This window comes from Lipophrys pholis (assembly GCF_963383615.2).
Source record: "Lipophrys pholis genome assembly, chromosome: 12".
Lineage (NCBI taxonomy): Eukaryota > Metazoa > Chordata > Actinopteri > Blenniiformes > Blenniidae > Lipophrys > Lipophrys pholis.
Window position 1 is genome coordinate 15,397,387 of NC_137641.1, and position 22,581 is coordinate 15,419,967.

The 22,581-nt window shown below is 43.1% G+C and overlaps 3 protein-coding genes across 4 annotated transcripts; 2 read left to right on the forward strand and 1 right to left on the reverse strand.

Annotated features, from left to right (window-relative positions):
- Positions 1-2,317: 2,317 nt before the first annotated feature.
- Positions 2,318-4,242, forward strand: LOC308118253 (uncharacterized protein). The gene is made up of 2 exons (XM_080477602.1): positions 2,318-2,659; positions 2,848-4,242. Exons 1-2 carry the CDS (start codon positions 2,336-2,338, stop codon positions 3,274-3,276), a joined length of 753 nt encoding a protein of 250 aa, XP_080333728.1. The 5' UTR covers positions 2,318-2,335; the 3' UTR covers positions 3,277-4,242.
- A 4,489-nt stretch (positions 4,243-8,731) lies between these two features.
- Positions 8,732-18,397, reverse strand: snx30 (sorting nexin family member 30). The gene is made up of 9 exons (XM_080476939.1): positions 18,088-18,397; positions 13,948-14,163; positions 12,992-13,102; positions 12,745-12,903; positions 12,388-12,577; positions 11,341-11,540; positions 10,703-10,792; positions 10,359-10,511; positions 8,732-10,033 (listed from the first exon to the last, which is right to left on the reverse strand). Exons 1-9 carry the CDS (start codon positions 18,220-18,222, stop codon positions 9,956-9,958), a joined length of 1,332 nt encoding a protein of 443 aa, XP_080333065.1. The 5' UTR covers positions 18,223-18,397; the 3' UTR covers positions 8,732-9,955.
- A 992-nt stretch (positions 18,398-19,389) lies between these two features.
- inip (ints3 and nabp interacting protein) lies at positions 19,390-21,977 on the forward strand. Of its 2 annotated transcripts, none has more exons than XM_080476940.1 (4): positions 19,390-19,687; positions 20,893-20,989; positions 21,216-21,303; positions 21,575-21,977. In XM_080476940.1, exons 1-4 carry the CDS (start codon positions 19,663-19,665, stop codon positions 21,671-21,673), a joined length of 309 nt encoding a protein of 102 aa, XP_080333066.1. In that variant the 5' UTR covers positions 19,390-19,662; the 3' UTR covers positions 21,674-21,977. The 2 variants fall into 2 exon arrangements, with proteins under 2 accessions (XP_080333066.1, XP_080333067.1); XM_080476941.1 differs by having other exon boundaries at positions 19,405-19,687; positions 21,231-21,303; positions 21,575-21,936.
- The last annotated feature ends 604 nt before the right edge of the window (positions 21,978-22,581 follow it).

The following is a 22,581-nucleotide window of genomic DNA, read 5'->3' on the forward strand; positions in this document are numbered from 1 at the left end:
ATAGAAAAGGCTACATGGACCTCGGTGCAACAGTCCTGAATCCAAGGTCGACCCGGCAAAGAAGAGCTTGAAGGGAACGATGAGCCCAGAAAAAAAGACAGACCCCCACAGAGCGAGAGCCCTACTCCATACTTTGTGCAATAAAAAAACTAAAACTATCTGTTCATTAGTGCATCATTATTATGCTCAATTATCTGTCAATGAATAGGCGTTATGTGTGTATGTGCTTACAGTGTCTGCCTCACGGGTATTTATAAGATTTATATTTCAAAAACAAAATGCCCTGAACTTACGGTTACAGCTCCCCTTTATTTGATGAAAATCATTGAGCAGTGGCTCAGAGTGCAGCAAATTAAAGTTTGGGGTTCAAATCCCACTGCCCACAAATTCCATTAAGGTTTTATCTTTGGTGATCGGCGAGGTGAGGCAAGTTTATTTCTAGTGCACCGTACAGGCACAAGGCACACAGCGCTTTTCAAACAAATAAAAGAAATGCCGTGCAAAGAAGTGAAAGGTATACTGTGAAGCAAGCAATTAAGGACCTTCAGCTCAAGGAAGTAAGAGTCTGATATTCTTTAAAGCCTCGCACATTCTCTCATCCATGTTATTGGATCAACTTTACTTTGCGCTTTTTCCATATTTGTCCCAAATCACCCACACGTCATGCTGTTCCGGGTACCTTATTGAACAATGGACTTACGCACCCAACATAGAAATGATACATTTCTACCTGAGGAAGAAGCGCTTCACTTCACTCACTTCCTTGTCGATTTAATCACATAGATCACCGATGAAATTACACACTGAAAACACAAATGATCATTTCATGTGTTATGTATTTCCAGTATTTTATTGTACGAAAGTGAAATCTAGTCTAAATTATTCTTTCACTTCCAGTTTGCACACACCTTGCATGATGAGTTTTGCACGACTTTCACCCGATAAAATCCAAGGACAAAAGTCATGCAACAAACGTGGAAGGAATGCAGAAGCTGCGACAGGCTATGTGTATGGAGGTATTATAGGTGAAAAAGGTTTGTGTACCTGTAGATTTGTTTTGTGTACCTGTAGAATTCTTTTCTCTCCACAAATACAACAGCACACTTACAAGTCACAAATTCTTAATTACAGGTGCACAAATCCTGTTTTACAAGATTAACACAGATTAAAAAAGCTGTCATGCTGATATTTTTCCTCCAATTGTTGCAGTACATCTGGTGAAAAACATATTTGTGCCCCTGTATCAATGTGAAGTTCTTCCACAAAAGTCACAGATTGTTTTCTTTAACTACGAATCACACATCGCGGCTCCCCTCCGCTGAGATATCCGGTGAAAAAGACCCGTGCGTTCGGTCCATGGAGAAAAAGGCGGTGCTTATCTGAGATTGACGGATTTCTCAGCAAATCGGAGGAGAGGGACTTCTGACCCACAGCCAATCAGAGGAGAGGGAAACATAGCCATATACACATGTATATGTCTATGCACCGCACTGCCGATGTAGTACCTACATGGTCGTATGTACATGCAAGGCGCGTCTGCAGACCGTCTCCATAATACACTTGGTTCACTTCCATGCGCGTTCCAGAACGTAACATAACGATGCCGAAAATATCTCCCAAGTCTTCTGCCCAGCGTTCTACACCTGTCCTAAAGTAGTTTATGATTCACGTCAGGATGTTTTTTTAAATAAACTTTATTAACAAAAATTCCAAGCAATGATAATAACTTTGATAATACAATCCAACATAGAAGACATACACACATCAACTAAACAACCATAAGATAAAACTGAACAAAACAAACAGAAACAAAAAGAAATAATAAAAAAAAGAACATACACTAGGGGTTTTCATTGAGTTTATATTCTTTTACGAAATTACATAATCTTATACTATTTTTCTTCTTCGTAAATTTAAGAGATTTAAAAAGCTCTTCGTGAAAAATTTTGAAATTTGGCTTGGTCTTCATATTTTTTTTTTTGTGAATGAAAAACTTCACCATCATCAGTAAAACATTAAATACTTCAGGAGTTCTGAGCCACCGAGCTCTTTATTTGCGTTTCAATTGTTGGTGATTGTTCACACGAGGCGACGGATGATGACGGATGACGCATACGTATTCGGTCATAAAATATGGGCTGCGCGTGGTCGACCGCAGAGGGGTCTATGCGCACCCTAGCGCATGGCGGCGGCGACTATTATGACGTCACTGCGCGCCCTTGCCTTGAGGAGAGCATGGGAAGGATGCTTTTCATGCTCTCCGCAAGGCGCGTGTGCGCAGTGCCCAAACACATCGACTGCGCATGCGCATGACCAACGGCGAAGCGCAACAAAAATGGAGGACTACTTCGACGAGCGTTTGTGTGAGGAGGTTCGCCGTTACCCCCATCTGTACAATTGCAATTTAAAAGAACATAAAGATGTCATCATGATTCAGAAGTCCTGGCATGAAATCTCAAAAACATTAGGAAAGGACGAGAACGCCTGCCGTGCGAAGTGGAAGTATCTGCGCGATCGTTACGTGAAGGCAAAGAGAAAACTGAAGAGCAGGAGAGGCTACGCCGGCGGGATTACCTCCTTTTCTCCCATCATCGCGGGGCTGGACTGGCTCTCTGAGTTTATAAAGCATCGTCGCAAGAACTTTAAATCACCACAAGAGGTAATGTGAACAACATGAATCACAAAACGGGAGAAAGTCGCTCCTGGCAGCGACGCCAGTTGTCTCCAACATGGCTACTGTTAGTTGTTTTGAGCGTGGCCAGTGTTATCAATTCTGTACTGACCAACTGATCCACATATAAATGAATAATGTTATGTGTTACTAATGTGTTTACTCCTGTGTTTCAGTGTGAAGACTCTGAGGCAGCGATGCAGATGGAGGCCATGGCTGCAGCTTCCCCCCCTGCCTCCCCCCCTGCCGCCCCCCCTGCTGCCCCCCCTGCTACCCGTCTCATGCCATCTGGGAACCTTCCTTTGCTTGTTGAAGAATCATTTCTCGCCCCAGTGTCACCCTCGACCTCAGCATCCTCGTCGGGACCACGGTCTCCAAGGCCACCAAAAAGGAAAGAGCACCCCACACCTGTAGAGGAGGCCATATTGAAGCGATTGCGGGGACTGGACCACCGCACAGTGGAACCGCATGGAGAGGAAACATTCTGCCGGATGATAGGGGAGATGCTCCAGCAGCTCCCGAAGTGGAAGCAGTTGGATGTAAAGTTTGCAATGCATCGCCTCCTTTATGATGCAATACGAGAGTGCCGGGCGGCTGAGAACTAGTCCACACTGACACTTGACTCATTTTATGTTGAACATGTGGCTTCCACATATTTGTATTTCTGTGTTGCACACACACACACACCTTGTTATTTTCCCTCCCATTTCTAAATAAATACCAAAAACTAAAAATGTGTTAAGTTGTTTATTTTCAGCGACTATTACAAATGGTCTGTTTTAAAGACATGGTTCACACTCTGCTCAGCGGCCTCTTGACATGGCACACGTCCCACGAGTATCTGGAAACAGTTGCAGGGTTGTGTTTGGTGTCGAGTGCAGCACGTGTTGCTCTGGTTGTGGACTGGGACTGTGCAGGTTGTCGTCGCCTCCACTCGCCTGAATAGATGTCCTCAGATCGAGTTGTGCTGTATCAGCAGGGACGTATCGTGTGTTTGCAGCATCCGTGCATGTAAGATACTTGTGTAGAGCGACACAGTCCTTCACTGTAGGGACTGTTATTCTCTATGCTCCTCCGTGTCTGATGGTGATGATAGTTTTGTCTGCAAGTACGATTCTGAAGTCAATGCCTGCTGAAAACAAATGCATGAACAAGTTTCTCAGAATCTCGTTTGGTCAGAAATCCTTTAATTCTTGCAATATTGTTCTGACGGTAGCCGATTGCCTTAATGTGGTTGTTGAATTTTTAGGTTTGAGTCCGTATTTACGGATCTGTCATCCTGAGTTTGATTCCAAAATGCTTATAATATCCCACACACCAAGACATATTAAAGAAAAAAAGAACCCAACAAACTGAAGCATAAAAATTATGAAATGTATTTGTTTTCTTTATTATTGGTCCAATATATGTGAAAAAAAAAAAAAATCATTTGTGGTAAAGATAAATTGCATCAAAACAAACATCAATATACAGGCTTCTTCATAATTACAACAAAATGTTATTAACATCCAAATGTACAATCAGGATTCTAAACGTAAACAGTACACACTGGAGAGGAACCCAGATCTTACAAAAAAAAACCAACAAAAAAAAAAAAGCGTATAAAAGAAGGACTGGTGCCAGATTCACACATTCAGAGGTCGTCTGAGTTTTAAGCTTATTTTTTGCCGAGTTCGTCCTTACATCTGAAAAAAAACAAAAAAAAAAAAACAAGAAAACAAAAGTTTCGTTTCATGTGTGAATCTACGCAGGGAAGACGGAAGGAAAAGAAGGGACCATTTGGCTTGGAAACATTTCACAAAATAAAATTCTGCAGATAATCCCTTTACTTGTATATCTGAATGTTGTGAACTCGCCACTGTATCGTTAGTTTTAGGCAGCTGAAATAAAACTACACGGATTTAGTTGGATCCTCCTCGGATACGTCTGCTCGGGGCTACATATATAGTGCAAAGTAAATCAGCAGGCACGCAGTATCGGGTGGAGCTTTTACAATGGCTATTATCAAAGAGTACACTCAGCTCATTCGACGGACAACTACTATCAACTTTCTGACGGGTATTAGGAATGGAAATTAACATTTTGGACTCTTCACCTTTTGGTCAATGCACATCTCTAATCCCTTACGACCTCAACAACAATCGGATGTTTGTTGTGTACAAAAATAGACTCACCATTAATAGTTATATACATTTCAGTTTCAGTTTAAATTATCCCAAAACTGGCTACTTCATCTGCACCAAGCTGACATCTACAGATGCACCAATGAATTATTGATTTTTTTTTTTAAATAAATGAGAGAAATATTTCACAGTGCTCGGCTGTAAACAAACAAGTACCAATCTGACCATGTAAACAAAAAAGAAAGGGAAGTTTTCTCTTACCAGATATACAGATATTTGTAACATTTGTATCACGTTTGCTACATTACCTTTTCTTTATTATTTCGAGTCATGAGACTAAAATGCACTTGGGTTACAGACGTAAGCATCAGAAAGTGTGAGAATAAAGTCCTAGAGCCCATACCATCTTTTCTATTCTATTTTTACACAGAATAAGTGGATTACTTGGTTAATCTGATATTTCTCTAAAAACAATACTTTGCCTTTGTTTTCCATATTGCATGACATGGTTCTCAATTGAAAATGTGAAAACAATGTAAACAATGCACATTTTTCAAATATTTAAAATTCTGCAGACGAACTGAAATATCTATTTTTCTGACATCTTTTTGGAGCATCCTAGTTTATCATAAGTCATGAAAATATACTATTTCAGTTTTGGAATATATCAAAAGATCAAATGTTTTTTCCTTTTATTTATTTATTTATTTATTTTTTAACAAACCATACCGAGTAGTTTCTCTTCGGCTGCTCTCGTTTTACAGCGAATCAGTCAAATCTGCAAGGTTTTGTTTATTTTTCAACACCAGATTCACATTTTTACCCGAGTCCACCTGTAATACTTTATCTGATGCACCTTTTGTAATGATCGGCATTGGAATTTTATATTCATGCACCTTCATATTAAGTTAATCTGTTACTTCTCAGTTCAGTTTTTTTGGAGATGCAAATGTCAGCGAATATCCTTTGACAAGCCAAACCAGCTGAGAAACAAATCTAGAGGGAAACTCAAACACTTCTAAAAAGGATCGTCTACGATAGCAATCGGGACGGCACTGCCTGCAGCACACCCTCAGCTCAGAGAGGCAGCCAGTCGTTAAGACAGTGAAGGTGAACAGTGACTTGTTTTGACTGTCGAGGACGTCCAGAGGTAACATTGTTGAAGCGATCTCCTGTCAGACACACAGGAAGTGCAGCGGGAATAAAGCCAGCCAGTCACCGTTCAGCTCCAAGTAACACACTGTGGTCTGCATTATCCAAACCGACGACCTGCCAGGTTTACTATTCCCCCCAAAAAAGGTTCCAACTTGATGTTTAACTCATTTGCTGTGGGATTTAAGTGATTTATTTTGATTTTACCGCTGGATATTCATAAAAAACTAAATGAGTAAAGAGAACTTGTATTTACTTCAGCTTTCAATATATGATATATGGACACAAAGTTCTTTTTCCTGCTTTTGAATTTACAGTTACAGTTATTAGAAGTACGCATGCCAAGTACTGTCAGCTATGGCAGGATAAAACAAAAAAGGTTAAATATTGAATAAATGTGTTCTAAATGGAGGAAAGTAAATCTTATAGGATGTACAAAAACAGTCATACAGACGCTCAACGATTTCTGATCACATCTTCCTCTCCCATAATCCGCTATTTCACTGTACAAAGAACATTTTTCCTTCTTGGCATTAGTGCATCTGTAGAATGGAACAACCGTGGCAGCTGCCTCAAGACTGAACCACGGCTTTTCTCATTCGAGACTCAAAATGGCTAAATGCAGATGCGATATTTTCTTTATGCGTCACCTTGTTGATTGGTGACGTTAATAAATGTGGCTGCGTCATGCCTTCAAAGCTCAAACTTTTCCTTTAGACAAAGCAGATCGGGATGCACACTGGTCATGAGAAGCTGCAGTTTTTCTTTTTTATGTTGCGGGATGGGAGGCTCGGTAATCTAGCATCGATTTAACACAATAATGATGCAAGTTAAAAAAAAAAAAAAAAAAAGTTGACAGAAATGGAATTTTATAGAAAAAAGAAGCTCCCTAATGATATAATATTGGACATCTTTATGGTTTCACGTTGTGACTGAAACAACAGAAGGTGAGAAAATGACCGACAAAGGTTGGCAACAGACCCAACCACTTGTAGCCTTGCGATACCCCTTTGTACCACAGGGTGGCGTAAGGAAACACTCTCGTTTCTGATTCATTCAAGAGCAAAAAGTAGCAGGTGGGAAAAACTGGTTGACCGGTAATTATGAGAATAGCTGGAGCATTTGTAAAACAAAAACAACAACAAAAACCCAACTATATTCCCCAAAATGTCAGCGACCTTGTTTACGCGATGTTTCCAGCGAAAATGAATTGTTTTTGTGCTTTTGTTTCAGGGAAAGTCTCGCATTTACACAGCAACGTTCTGAAAAGGATGTCCGTTTCTATGGAGACAAAAGACTGACGACAATGTAGTTAGCATGTTGGGCCACTAGTGGGTGCTATTGTATGTTCTTGTAGTAAAATCCCACGCATGCACACAGAGAACATTACGCTACGTTCGTATGGACAGGCGACAAAGCTGGATCGCTACCACAGGGGACCCAATTATTAAACTGCCCAGTCCCAGGAGAATATGGACTGGGAGTCATGATACTCTGGAGGCAAACCTTGTTGTTATTGTTCCGCTACTCACACAAAGCGCAGCGATAGTTTCACGTTTTCACATGAAAACGTCGCGTAAACAGGGAAAACACGTGAATTTCATCGTTATCCCATAAAAAGTCAGTTAACAAACTGAGAAGAAATCCACCTCGGCATCACCGGTCACGTTTGGCTACTCTGCGCTGAGCAAGCTGAGGGCAGCAATGCGACTCAGGATGGGGACGAATTCATCGGTCAACCAGAACAGGACTGGTCTCAATGGGGGAAATAAAAATTGGTGACGCCTTAGCGAGCAGCACCTTCAGCAGGGATTCCTCCAATAAAATAAGGCCTGATCAGCAATGAGAAATTAGAAACAAACTGTGAAGCAAAAAGTATGTTGCCTGTCCATTTATCCACATTTTAGAAATGTTTCCCATGAGTCACGACTCAGCTGTGGTCAAAGCTTCTCCATGTTATCGAGTCATTTGGCTCCACATTGAGCCTCTCTCAGAGATCCAACCTGATAATATAGTTTCTGATCGGACTCTCTTTCACCTGCTTGCTCGGGCCTTTTTGCACTCCGATACTTGAGGGTTTTCAAAACAAATTCAACAGTTCCTTTGTAGGCCCATTCAGTTTGAGAGAGTTTGCAAAGTGGTAAGCGATGTTCAAACTTCTTTACTCAACGAGTCTACTTCGGTGTCGATTGTTTTCAAGCCGTTTGTGTGAATCTCCCAGGGATGCCGCTTCATTTCAACTTTTCTCGCATGCATTCACAAAGACAGTGATGCTTTAAATTTTTTTTATTAAATTAAGTATGAAAAAATTCCTCTCAACTAATCCCTTCTATGCTTCCACAGTAGATCACATGATCAGCAAAAGATCCGGCAAATGTTGGGGATTAAGGGTCTTGTCTCAAGGAACCACAGTTTTATTGTGATAGCGTCACAGACAATGTTCCTGGTTGAAGATGAAGACTTGCCTACGTGTCCCCCGAGGTTTTATTGGGTTAAAACAAGCCACCCTGGGATTTAAATCTGCTACTGCAGTAAATTCCCAATGCAGATTAAGATGCTTTTTTTTAAAAAAAAAAAAAAACAGATGTCACAAAAAGCAGAGCTCTGCAAAAACATGACATCCTGTTCGGTATCATTTGCACGTTTCACAAGATGCTTGTGTTTTCTGTGGCGAGTCGCTGTGGTATTGGTATACTGGTGTGGTATACTTTTTAAGCCCATTGGTTGCGAGAGCTTCGACCTTAAATGTTTTACTCCTGTTCCTTCTCTTTTTCTTTTATTTTTTGGTTGTCGGACTGAGACCATCTGGACGCAAGCCATCTCCACCTTTTAGCATGCAGCGGATGGACACACATGCATTTAGCACCGTTTAAGTGATGTCAAGAACTTTAGTTTCCTCTAATTCTGTTGCTTAATTTCTGAAAATTTGCATTTGAAAAATATCACCGTGTCCCTTTAAAGAGAGAATAAACTGAGTACCTACAGGGATTAGTCAATCTCTTGCACTCCACTTCCATTAAAGCTGTGGCTTGAAGGTGAGAGGTAAAATTAACTGCAGTGAAAATGAATGAAGGGAACAGGAAATCTGAGAGGAAACTATTCGCAGGTTGTCCACAAGGTGGAGCCACTGCAGTGCTCTCTCAGAGAGTACCGACGCTGTATCCACCTTGCACAATCTGCCCTCCCCTGATGAAGCGGCAGCATTCAGCTCAGACGGTCGTCATTGGCGTCGTCATTGTTGGATGCAGCTCTGCCCCCTGCTTGTAAATGCACTTCCTGGTTTTTAATCCGACACATCCAACTGATCATTCACCTCCATGACGACTGCAACAAGGAAATGCAGGCGCGACGGCCTAAATGAGGTGAAAATGGCAGTAGTGGTCTTTTTTGTTTTACGGCAATGAAAGATGAAAAACGAAACCACGAGTCCTGTTTCAGCAGAGAGTTTTAGTCTGAACATTTTCTGAGTCTTTCAACAGGGGAGGAAACAAAGAAAGGAAAAAAAAAAAAGAAAAAATCATCATCAAGGATGTTCAGAATACTTCACAAACTTGAGATGCTCCGAACTCGAATACGAGAACAAAATCTGCCTGTAAAAGTAATAATATCTTCTTTGTTTTTCTTCTTTTTAATCCTTCACATTTGGCTCAATGTGACAATGGAGACAGGAAACGCCCCCGTCGGAGACCAGGTTTAAATAAACACAAGCAGCATTGGCAACCGACTGTTAATTGGAAATTATGTAGTAGAAAAAGTTAATAGGAACAACACTGGAAAACAAACAAAAAAAAAAGAAAAGGAGCTGTACATCGTAGAACTTTCCTCCTTCCCGGATGTCCTTGAATGAACCGTTCATTACCTCACTGCTGGTCGCGTCTCGACGAGAGACGAGTCCCTGTCGCCGTCGAAAAACCTGCGGCCCAGCTGGTCTTCGTTTCTCTTTCTCCTTGGCATGAGAGAGCGCGTTGAAGAGCGAGAGGCTTGGGAAGGGGGGAGGCAGGGAGATGTTTCAGTTCGTCTCGCTCGTTTTGTCCTCAGTCTGTTTGTCCTGGAGCAGAGTTATGAGGGACTCCCACGCTGCCTGGCACTGGTGATGGGTGGAGAGTCGGGACAGAAAGATTGACATTTTCTTACAGGCTTCTTAATATATTTAATCCCTTATATTTTCTTGTTTATTTAGAAATTAGATTCACTCGAATTGTTTTCACAAAAAAACTCCACAAATTCTGATCTAATTGTCGTTTCTTTCCCAACTTCACTTCTGATGTTGGAACCTTAGCTTTAACATTTCAGCTTCATTCTGGAATTTAGTTGAGACGTCCTCCCAATGTTTACCCAATGTTTTGTGCCTAATTTAACGAAAGTCTTGAACTTTGCAAGAAGAACGCCGAAGGTGATGTGCGTCTGTCTACCTTTTCGTAGTGGCTGACGTTTTTGTCGGCCATGCCGGTGAGAAGCTGCTTGAAATCTTGTCTCTTGTTGCTCTGCCAGCGCTCCCAGTCCGCCTTCAGGTCCGCGTTGAAGCACTCCACCTTGTCCTGACACTTCTCCACCTCTGCTGGGATCTGCAGCGACACAGACAAGACTACAGCTACGGGAGCCTCTGTGGGACAGAATGCACAGCTACGCCCTGCGGGACTAGGTGGACTAGGGTGTGGACGGTTGCGGGAGTGGGGTCGTAGTGAGAGACAATGGAGAGGCAGGAGACGTTCACCCAGATTCTCAGTCTCATACGGAGGAAGTAAAAGAGGCTTACAGGCGTTCTGTCTTCTTGTTTGCGCAGCACAGCTGCTTCTAGACGGCCTTCGTACTCCGCTTGACTTTGGTCTCGTTTCCGCAGAACATTCTGGGATCAAACAGACGAACATCACCGATTTGATTTTGCACAGTGACACTTGGTGTTGGCATTAGAGTACTATAAAACACAGAGAAACATGCTGAATCTGACGTTTAGGGAGGTCAGGATGTGACCCAAGCAGAATCTCAGAAGGCACTTCCTCTATTCAGGGTTAAAGGCAAAGTGGATGATAGGAAACAAGTATTTTTAGAGGGTCGTGGCACGCTAATGGGTTCTTCATTCATTTCACTGAATGTACTCCTCTGGAGGCAGGAGACGTATCCTCGTGGGACGGTTAAAGATTAAATGTATTAGTGTCTCCACCTGCATGCTAAGCAGGGAAAAAACTAAACCTGCCAACTTTTTCTCAGCCTGGATTGTTTCCTACACTAACTCATTTTAGAACATTGATTCTCCTTGTATTTTATTCTTTTGTGCCATCAAACTCCACTAACCAGTGAGTTGTTATGCTTGTATTGACCTATAATCTACCGGATGATGAGTTACTGACTGGAAAAGCTCCAGCGTGAGATATAAAGGTGCTGCTGCCGCCTTACCTTCATGGACTCTATGTAGAGAACGTACTCTCTCAGTACGGGCAGAAAGTCCTGGCTCATGTTCTCACTGAGGTCGTCCAGCGAGCCACAGCACGTCTTCACGCTGCCGGCCACGGCCTCCAGAGGGCGCCGCAGCTCCTCCTCTGACTCCGCCCAGCTGGAATAGACGGTGCCGTACTCGCGCAGTTCGGTCAGGTACTCTAGTCACAGTAACAAATAGGGGGGAAATTATTTCCCAGTGATCAAACTAAACTGTTGCAGACTTCATTATGTTCTATGAGCCCGAGGAGAAGAACGTTGTGAACTTTCTGTGGCGGCAAAGCTTCTAGTGGCGATAACCTGTTAGCTTGTAGCTGTTCTTTATATAAACCTTGAACTTCCACCTTATCTCGATGACATGGAAACTGTGGGCAGGCCAAGCAGATGGTGACAAGAAGCGTTCACACTGACGACAGGTATTTGCAGACTGGCTTGTCGCGCACGGGTTAATCCTGCAGTTATCAACCAAATGTATGTGGGTTGTTTCTCCAAACAAAGCAGCCTCCACGGTCAACAGTGCTGATAATTCGATATGGGCTGCGGTTACATACGAAGCTGCACACATGACAACCGGCAGCACAATGGTGCACAGAGAAGGAGCTGCAACAGAGAAGGTCTGTTGAGAATGAGGACTTCGACTGAAGGTCTGCTACACTTCCAGAGTAAGAGTTTACAAATGCAGGGAAACAAAAGGGTTTGGAGTTAGGCATGGATCTGTTGACTATATATATATATAAAAAAAAAAAGTCATTATAAAAGCTGCTTTAGGTTCACGAGAGAGAGGAAGTCAGGATTTGTTGAAGTAAACAGGTTAACTTCACGTTAGTTAGAAATGGAGCCGTGTTCCGTTAAGAATCTAGCAATGTGACATGCACAAGTGAGATCATATTTTCACTTCACCCGGACGTCCCATGTTTTCACTTAATAAAAAAAAAAAAAAAAGGGAAACTGGCAAAAAAGTAATAATGAAGTAGTAAAATAATCACCAACAGGAAGTTATCTTGATACCTGACTGCTCTTTGAGGATCCGCTGAGCGATGCGGTCTATTGTTCCCAGTTTCTGGCTGAAGGTGTCCAGATATTCCACCATGGCGCAGTACTCGGGCGGTCGCGCCCGCAGCTTGTAGCCTCCGGCCACGTGCTTCACCGACTCGCCCACTTTGGTCAGGAGGGCCAGACCCTGACGCTTGTTCAGGTCCTGCAGAATGAGGTAAGGATGTGAACGTGTTCACTGTGTCCATTGATTTAGCCCTGAAGACACAGCAGCTCATGATCTGTTCTATCAATGTATTGAGTCAACATGATTCCTCCAAAGGGATCACGCCAGTCTACTTTACATGTCCACGCCCTTGATTGTCGTCTGACCTTTGCAGAAAGAAAAGCGTTTAGATGTGGGTTGAAGGAGAGGACGGGGTGGTCGGCGACCCGCTTCAGGAACTTGTCCAGGGCTTTCATCCTGGTCTCGACGAACTCCTCTGAGAAGCGATCGACCACGCCTTTCATGACAAACTTCTCTGGCAGTGGCTGCAAACGAGGAGCGACGGAGAGAAGCAGGAAGAGAACGTCAGTCACGGTGTTATTGTAAGGAAAGAGGGAGCGTGGCTGAACTCACAGGGATGAGGTGGGTCGGCTGACTGTCTTCTAGCTTGATCCTCAGCCAGTCAAAGTCCTGGTAACGCCGCCGTACGCAGTACTCTGGAAGATCAAACTCTATCCGGGTCGTCTAGAGAGAAAAAAACCCCCCACAAAGTCCATTTAAAAGTGAATAAGAACAACCCTCATGTACATATCCTTAATATGTTTATTGACTCCCCTTTGTGGCAACATAACATTTTAACATCATTCTTAAAGGAGTCATATTATGCAAAATTCATTTTCTAATGGTTTTCCAACAGTAAAACTCGTCCCCATACCTGGAATGACGCCCCAGAAGCGAAGAATGTCTGTCATCTCTCTCCTTGGCTTGTTTCAATTTTTAAAAAGTGTGTGCTTCAATGAGCCAATCAGAAATCAAGCCCTATATAGTGTCATTCCGGGTTTAGCCAATGTCAATCAAGGTGGTTCCTCCCTTTGACCCTCCCACAATTAGACAGCTCTACTCTGGCACATGGCACCACGATAGGAAGTACTTCCTCCTCTTCCCAAGATGGGCATGTGTGGGCGGAGCCAGTCCAGCTCACACAGACACAGCAGATTCTGAATGCAGCTCCTATGATCCAATATTCAAATGGATGGAAATCAAGAAAAAGCTGGATTTGCGGCTATAAAATTTGAATACAAAGTTTTTGGACAAACGAGACCCATGCTAAAGTGTTAAAAAGCTGTCTAATATAACCTCTTTAACATAATTCTTAGACGAAATCTGAGAGTGCAGGATGACACACATTGTCTCCGTCTCTGACAACCTGGTGTTAAAACGCCGCCGTCCCTCCATTAGCATGCTCATCGAGGGCTGTGACATTTGACCGCATTAGTGCAACTCCACCCTGTGCAAAGGGTGTGTGACAAAACGACCTGGAATCAAACTATATCCCAGAAGGGACACTGCGACACGAGCCAATGGCAGACCTTGGTGGAGACTCTGTAGGTGATGTAGGTCTCCATGGTGGAGACGTGCTTCTTGGGGTCATCGACGGTGACAAAAAGGTCCCTGGTTTCCGTAGAGGCGTAGAGGTCTCGGGCGTCCGCTTCCGGGTCGTTGTCCAGCTGCAGCCTGCTGAGCAGCGGCGGTGCGGAGGCGGGGATGGACGTCTCCACCGGCGTGCCGTTGGTCAGGCCCGGTTCCTGTGTGCGACAATATAGACCAGGATGACTTGAAATTCAGATGCTGGAAGCCAGAGAAAGTTGTAAACAAAGGGCCGGATAGACGAGTCGATCCTGCTGCTGATGGAGCCGTCCATCTCTGTCAAAGAAGCTCTTGTTTGGGCTGCGTGTCACACACCCTACATCTCCTCCGTCGGCTCGAGCATCAAATCACACATGAGTGGAGCGAAATGAAGCGTTCGCATATTTCAATTCGCACTTCGAGTAAACAAGAGATGTGTGGGCAAAAAACATTCTAATGCAACACATTTTTCATTAAAACTCTTCGTATTTTTGTTTGAAAAGCTGTCGGATAGACTCGCTGAATAGATTGTAAAGTTTTATTAGAGAGGCAACATAATACTTCTCGGAACAATCAATCATCAGAAACGCAATTTGATTTCAAGTGGGCCGGGTCAAATTGATATAATGCAGTTCATGTCATTATTTCTCACAGCTGACAAAATTCATCTTGTGGGTCGGATTGGACTCTCTGGCAGTCCAGGTCTGGCCCACGGGCCGTACGTTTGACAAAAAAAAGACAACACCTGCTATTGAAGAAGAAATAGCCCCCCCCCCCCCCCCCCCCCCCTCCCCCCCAAAAAAAACCCCTCCAATTAGCTTCTTGGTGTCCTACAATAATGTACTGTTCCTGTTGCACTTCGTAGGACTGACGTTTAGACTAAACTACCAGATGTTTTCAGATTATATCAGTGAAAACTTTGTGTACTTCAGCACTTTCTCTCAAAGCAAATAGATATCAAACAACCAATCAAATCAAACATGTTGGCAAAAGTTATAAAAAGATCCAAAAAATAAATAAAAACCTGGACTGAGGTAAAGAATGAGCAGTGAAGAATGTGCTTATGCACTCAAGGCGGCTTTTGGAAACCAGGGCAAAAAAGAAAGAAAAACAAAACAGGAAGTTGAAGAGATTTGTTTCAATGATGCCGGAGATGACTGGAGACAAAATGTTCAATGTGAGCGATGACTGAAGAATAAAGTGGGGCAAATCCACCCAATAGGTCAGTAACACTGACGGCACTTTGCAGCCAGTTTCAGGAAGGAAGAACTACTTTTCTCCTGAAACAGCAGACGTTTCAACAGGACTGAAGCTAATGTTCAATCCTGCTCACTGGGTGATATTCTTTTTAAAAAAAAAAAAAAACCTGAACTGACTCTGAACCACATTTCCAACTGGGTCATTTATCACTTCTCACAAGCGCTCGGTGCAGTTTCTTCACAGCTCCGTCTCACACAAACACAGAGGCTGCTGACCTGGTAAACAATCTTTTCTTTTTCTTTTTTTTGTTCTTTCACACTGTGGTGCTAACCTGCTCCTGTAATCACCCTCCACATAATTGACCCCCAGTTGCACCATTACATTGCTGTGAATGAACAACCAGGCGCCAACTCGGCCATAACACTTAGAGCAGGAGCGTCAAAACGCATTTTAGATCAGGGGGCCACAAACTGACCGATTTCACCTCGAGAGGGCTGGACTGGTAAAAACAGTGCCATAATAACCTTTAAATATAAACTTTAAAGATTTTCTTGGTTTTCGGTGCAGCGTATACGTGATGGAAATGTTGATATTTTCACAAAACCTACCAGAAATTACTACACTTTTGACATGAAAATCTAGGAATGCAAGACACTCAAGTACAATGACTCATCGACGTATCACAATATCATGTAATACCATAAAAGATATAGTGTGGACACTTCACAGCCGTATCCCTCCTTTCAAACCTCATTAATGAAACCTGTTTCCGCTAACTCGGTCTCAAAAGTACTGCGAAAAACAAAACAACATTTTTTTTTTTGTGTTTGGTAACAGTCACAATTTGTGTTTGCGTAAACAAACGTTTGAGCATTTTTCTGTTGTCCGCTAAGAAATAGAGTTGGTGTGACAGTTGTTTAAGAGCAAAATCCGATGAGATGGAGAGCTGTTCTGAATATGAGCGCAGCTGTGATCACGTTGTGATGCGAACAAAACAGCTCTCAGTGCCGGGCTCTTTGAGATGAACCATCGGACGATCGGACCAGGCTTTTTTTTCTCTCTTCCTTCTTTGTTGTTGTTGTTCATGATTGGGCCACTATTATGTCGATTACCAAAAACTGTTTCCCCCCCCCTTTTTTTGTCACAATTATAACAAAATCTGCTCACTGCCATCGGAATGAAAGGATTTCTGATCGAACAACATTCAGAGAAACGTGTTCATGCGTATATTTTCAGCAGGCTGGATTGTTGGAACGGTGTGTTCACAGGTCTCAGTAAAGAAATCTGTCAGACAGCTGCGGCTCATCTTGAGTCCTCACCAACACAAAGAGGGTGGAGGCACACTACACCAGAGCTTCAATCTCTGCACCGGGTGCCTGTGTGTCAAGGGATTAACTTGGAAATCTGACTTCTTGTCTATGAAGCTTTGATTGGTTTCGGGCCTAAATATATCTCAGATTTACTTGAAGAATATAAAACCTCCAGACCTCTGAGGTCCTCAGGAAGAGGTTTACTAAATATTCCCAGAGTCAGAAGAAAAAGTGAAGTAGCTTCTGGTTCCTAAACTCCTCACCTGTGGAACAAACTTCCTGCTGAGACACTCACTTCTTTTACAATCAGACCTTAAAGCACTATTATCTGCTGAAACTTTCCATTAAACAATAGATTGTACTTATTTTCTTACCTTTATCTTGGTGAAGCCTATGCTTTGTTTATTTTCCTTTTTATACTTTTCTTAATCATATCATTTTAAAGTGTTTCTTAACCTTAATCACTTTGTTTTGATGTATTTTCTAATCTATTAAGATTCTTAATTGCCTTTTTCCTTTTTTTCCTCGTAAAGAATACTTCCTGTCTGATTGGTGCTCAAGAAATCAAACTTACCCTGGCTTCTATTTTTTGTTTGATTCTCAATGTTGTTCGACTGTGAATCGGCGTTGACAAAACTCTATTCCCAGAAAGCTATATAAACAGCAGTTTCTTCACTTTGCCCATTTTTGGTCACCAAGAGCAGCATTTTGAAACTTATTTGAAACAAAGAGAGAAGGTCACGGGTTCAAGTATCGGCTCCAACGCCTCCATGACCCGACACAAGATGAAGCTGTGTAGAAGATGGAAGGAACATGGTTTTCTTTGACATGTGTTGGACAACCTCAGAGCAGACAAAGTCATTTCAAGCGCCCAATCCAAGGTCCACAGCGGACAATTTAAAGCCCAATGGAACACAAGACCTTTTGAAATGATGATCAAGTTCCTTCCATGTGTGGTGCTCATGACTTTTCACACCACCTTCTACTGAGATCTGTTCCCAGAATGACAAGAGTGAGAGGTAACCTCACCCCAAACACTTAAGTATAAGAAGTGAATCTGCTGCAGAAGGCCCATTGTTGTGTATCACTGCATCTCCTGTTGGCAATAATTAACTGCAGCAGCGGTGTTGTATGACAAACAGCAGCAGGGGGGGGACTATAAAAGCTGTTTGCATAGAGCATCTTTGTTTACACAGCAGCTCGGGTCCATCCGTGATTTCTAACCCAAATACACACACGCACGGACAATCGAACTTGATGGATGTAAAAACCTCATCTCCCACCAGTCTGATCGTTTGCATCTTTTTTTGTTTTTCTCAGCTCGTTGCTCTTTTTGGTGCAACTGTATACTAGTTAAAGTGGTGTGATTTGGAGATTGATCCTGCATCCCCACCAGCCATGAACCCCGGATCCTGAACTCGAACATTAAAACCACGTAAACACAGTAGTGGTCGCAGTGTTTAGTCTTTTAAACTTGGTGACTGGTGTTTACTTAAACAACACAGCTCACTCACGCCGGGGCTCGTAAACAGCTCAGTGAACACAGGTCCGGGCGGGTTGAACATAAACCGGGTTTTCGGGGCTCCTCCTCACCTTGTCCCCTCCGATGGTTCCGGTGACATCTGGCCCCGGGGAGAGCGCCTCCTCGGCGGCGGACAGCGGGTGGAGGATCTCCGTGATGGGCTTCTGCCCCGAGCTGGCCAGGCCTCTCGGAGCGCCGGCACTCATCCCTGCGAGGGGGAGCGGGGGAGACGTGGCCGGGCGGCAGTCCGGTTCTCCGGGGGATGTGCGGGAGGCTTTTCTCTGCTCCGTGCGGGGTCTGCAGCTGCTGCGGAGCCGTTACACCCGCTGGACGATCGCCGCTGTCAGCTGACCGCCACCGCGCAGCTGCGGAGGTGAACCCGCAAGACCCCGGATGTAAACACACCAAGTGAGCGTTTGTAAAGATCGTCTATTGAATAGGCCCGTCAACTCTTTCTAAAAACCAATTACCAACAAAACATACAACAAAAATAAACCCATCTCTCAGGAATCAGTGTAATTTGCCAGTCTCTTCACGAGCAGCCAGTATTTTGGACATTTTGGCCTATTCTATAACAAACTCAACCCATTTTCTGATTAGGAATTTGAAAAACACCAGATTTTATTGCCATATAACTTATAGGCCCTATAAGTTATATGGCTATAAAATCTGGTTTACGGTTTAGTTCAGTGGTAACAATCATTTGGATTATCTCGAGGCCCCATCCAGATTGCCTCTAAGAAATGCTGGAGATCTCCACTATCTGCCAAAACATTACAGTCAAGCCACACACCCACTTTTACCAACATACTAAAAGCAGGAGCCATGCAGTTTTCCAGATCTGCTCTTAGAAAGTGTGGTATTATTATTTTGGTTGATATGTGCAAGTCTAACTTCATAGAAGGCAATGCTGTGATTGTGCTGTTTTTATGCACCTACTATTCTTACTACGCACCTTACTGTTCTTACTTTCTTATTTTTATTCTATTTTATAGTCAATCCTTGCTGTTACAGACTGGCTGTCACCAACGAAGTCTCATTGTTTATTACAATGACAATACAGTTCCTTATGTCCTGATGTTACCTGGAGCCAACTAAAGTTGTTTGGGGGGTTTTGTTAGTTTTTTTTAATGCTGTAATCAATTTGTATGCAAATGTGAAGAAAAAAAAACGTTGTAGCGCTCAGGTTATTATAAATCTTTAAAAAGTAAAAGCAGTAAAGCTGTTGTTGTGTCCGCATGACATTTGAGGTTACATGGTTGACTCTATACGGATTGTCTCTCTGGGTTTGCTTAAATTACTTTGAGAATCGTATGTATGAGCGGAGTGAGACGTCTTGCAGTCGCCCCCATCTGTGTCAAAAAAAACCCGGTACCTGCTCTGAGTAAGCAGAAAGCGACGACACACATGCTCCCAACCAGAGTTTAATCATCTCTAGAAACTTTCTACTACTGGTTTCAAAGCTGTCTGACTGCAACCAGACTGTCGTTTGTTCCGGTAAACCTCACACAAGGCCCGACATCGAGCAGGTCACTGTCAACACATCGTCCAGTTGTCTTGCGACATTTTTCTGTTGGGGAAACAACCAAAAACAAACCATTATAAATCGGTTTAATAGTTCGGTTATTGGAGCTGCCTTCACTGACATGTCTACAAACCCTCCAGGACAAGGTATTTATTTACATTGTTGACCAATTCTTTGTCTTTTTCTGTCCGCCGCTGCACACAGGGTGGTAACAACAACGTGTGTAGCCTCGAGCTCTTCCTGCCTCGCGGCCCCTTTAACAGAAATCTGAAATCACAACTTCCTGTCCTGAAACTATAAAAACACAATTTTTAAATTATATATTTAAAAAATTAAAAATAGCATCACATTCAGGTTTGTTACCTGCGAAATACATTTTTAACTGCAACTGAATCCAAATAAAGAAAAGACACATAAAAAAGTCATTACTGGATGGATCAGAATCACTGAGGGATGTGCAGATAGAAAAAAGTAATAATAGAGAAGCAGATTCAGATTGGAGACTTGTATTTACATAAAAAAAAAAAAAAGTCAGCTTGAACAATATAAATGTGGACAGGGGGCTTAATTTTACTACATTTAAAGTGATAATTTAGTAATTTCTTCACTTTTCTTTCAAAAGCAACAATAGTAATTGAATATAAATCCCTATATATATTATTAATTAGCTGTTCTATACAGTGGGATAGATGCAGCCCAGGTAGGGTTATGAGAATTAAAAAAATTATGACAAATTGCTATGTTTTTGCTCTTTTGCTTCCACTCAAATGTGTCATACTTCCCTCAAACGAAGAAGAAATGTTCAATATGACACTCGCAGCTCGTTAACATATGGGGGTGGCGGGCTTACGTTATGCACCTGAACGCATCACTCGAAGCTTTCAGCTCCTGAGCAGCGTTTTAACTTTTAAACTGCACAGCTTATTTGTTCACACAAATACATTTCTCTGAACTGTTTCAGGAATAAATAGAGTTTGTGGCAGAGCCACAATGTTGGTCTGGTTTTAACTGCAGGAGCTGACTGCTGACTGCTGTCTGCGCAGACAGGGGGCGGAGTCACAAGACATACCTGAGCCGGTGCTGAGCCCCTGTTGAGTTTGCGCCCTGGGCAGTTACCCACTTCGCCCATAGCAAAATCGGCCACTGTTAGTGGGGATTCAGAAATGCTGTTGATTCTAAGCAAATATATACAGAACATTAATTAGTTTGACTGGATCATAGAAATATTGATAGATAATCTAGAATAATTCATTCTTAAATCACGATCCTCACTCCGTAGACGTGGTATCTTTTAAACATTGCACGCTTCCTCAGCTGTTCACTCTTTGTGTCTGCGTTTTTCCCCTCATAGCTTTACCAAACAAGACCCGAGTGGCGATCCTCGCTGAGCTGGAGAGGGAGAGGAGACGGCTGATGCAGAATCACACTCTGAATACTCCCGGTGCGAGGTGAGTGTACCATCAGAGTGATATAAACTCCCCTTCTCTCTGGAAGATAAACCTGCAGTGCTGCTGTTCCAAGTCTTGGGTTTCAAATGATTAAATAGCGTGGTTGAGCCACAGCAGCGCTGCCCAGTCTGCAGTGACGTAAACGCAGAAGAAGAAGGTCAGCGGAATTTCCAGCAACTTTTTTTATAATATAAACATCTCCGTCTTCCTCCCGCTCTCCTTGAAGCATCTCGCTGTCCAGACCCAGCATGAAGGAGTTCAGAGACAACGCAGAGCAGCAGCACATCGCTGCTCAGCAGAAAGCCGCCCTGCAGGTGAGACACGCGGCGTCTAACATACAACTTCTGATCTGATTTATTGAAGTTATGGACTCAAGTCACTGAGAAGACGAAGCAACACTTTAAATGATTGGGGATTTTAGGATCCATTGTCGATGTGAATTTGGCTATAAGAACTGCCGACTGATATTTACCATATTGTATTCTAAAAAAAAAAAAAAAAAAAATCTGCTTTACCTTTAGGATTACATCTGAAAGTGGAGAGAGACCCGGAAATCTGTTTTACTACCTGTCTCTTCTCTTGTAGCATGCACACGCACATTCGTCGGGCTTCTTCATCACTCAGGACTCGTCGTTCGGAAACCTCATCCTCCCCGTCATCCCTCGCCTGGAGCCCGAGTCATGACCTTTAACCTCTGGCTTCACCCTTCCTCTGCACCCTCCACCCTGAGTCAGTGTCTGTTTCGGACATGCGTTGCAAACAATCTCAGGGGAGAACAATCATGACTGGTTTACATTTTCTATTCTAACGAGCGGAAAATTGGTCTGACGAAGGTTTTTTTCCGTAAAGTTTGACGGCGATTCCAGATCATTGTATTCCTGTGAATTGTTTTTATCAGGTAGATCTTGTGGCACCAAACACATCGCTATCAATGAAACAGATTTGTATTTGCTTAATTATGCTCAATAAACATGAACATTCAACTGGCTGTAGTTGTTGTTAAAACTTTCTTTCCTTCGAAGTTAAAATGTCACTGGAGCAAAATGGCTCCTGGACAGCGGCCACGTATGGAGAGCGATCACGGCCACCAGGTTTTTTCACTGCAGAGGAGAAAGAACAGTGAATTCCAGCTCGGCTCTGACCTTCGCCATGTCTACCAAATGTCTGCTGCGTCAGTCTTACTCCGAACTCTGGTGTTCTCTCCATCCCGGCTCCTCTTGCTCTTCAGGATCCAGTGGTTCTCCGGAGAGTGAAGCTCCGCCTCTTCGAAAGAGTCGACGAAAGTGAGCGAATCGAATCCGGCTGCGTCGTCAGAAGAGGTCACGTGCGAGTCTCCTGCCTTTTATTTGATTGGTGAACGAGCAAACCTCTTCTCTGAAATTCAAAACAGGACTAGATTCTTTTATTTTCTTAGTCAACATATTTGTCAACAGAGGAGCTGGCTTTTCTTAGTGATTTCATGTTGCAGGAGCTCTTTGTCCTGCTTCAGGCTGGAGACCCTCATCAGTCTCCCACATCTGCTGGTAACGGCCGCGCTCCTCAAGCAGTGCCGTTTGAAACCTCTCCACAGCACTCTCGCCTCCTGGGCAGGA

What these genes read in the sequence shown, in the direction of transcription:
- LOC308118253 (XM_080477602.1), top strand. Translation starts at nt 2,336, where the DNA reads ATGGAGGACTACTTCGACGAGCGTTTGTGTGAGGAGGTTCGCCGTTAC. An exon ending in ACTTTAAATCACCACAAGAG is followed by an intron (nt 2,660 to 2,847) that starts GTAATGTGAACA and finishes CCTGTGTTTCAG; the next exon opens with TGTGAAGACTCTGAGGCAGC.
- snx30 (XM_080476939.1), bottom strand. Translation starts at nt 18,222, where the DNA reads ATGAGTGCCGGCGCTCCGAGAGGCCTGGCCAGCTCGGGGCAGAAGCCC. An exon ending in CCTACAGAGTCTCCACCAAG is followed by an intron (nt 13,103 to 13,947) that starts GTCTGCCATTGG and finishes TTTTCTCTCTAG; the next exon opens with ACGACCCGGATAGAGTTTGA. An exon ending in ACGTCAGCCACTACGAAAAG is followed by an intron (nt 10,034 to 10,358) that starts GTAGACAGACGC and finishes ACCCATCACCAG; the next exon opens with TGCCAGGCAGCGTGGGAGTC.
- inip (XM_080476940.1), top strand. Translation starts at nt 19,663, where the DNA reads ATGTCTACAAACCCTCCAGGACAAG. An exon ending in TACAAACCCTCCAGGACAAG is followed by an intron (nt 19,688 to 20,892) that starts GTATTTATTTAC and finishes TTCCCCTCATAG; the next exon opens with CTTTACCAAACAAGACCCGA. An exon ending in AGCAGAAAGCCGCCCTGCAG is followed by an intron (nt 21,304 to 21,574) that starts GTGAGACACGCG and finishes CTTCTCTTGTAG; the next exon opens with CATGCACACGCACATTCGTC.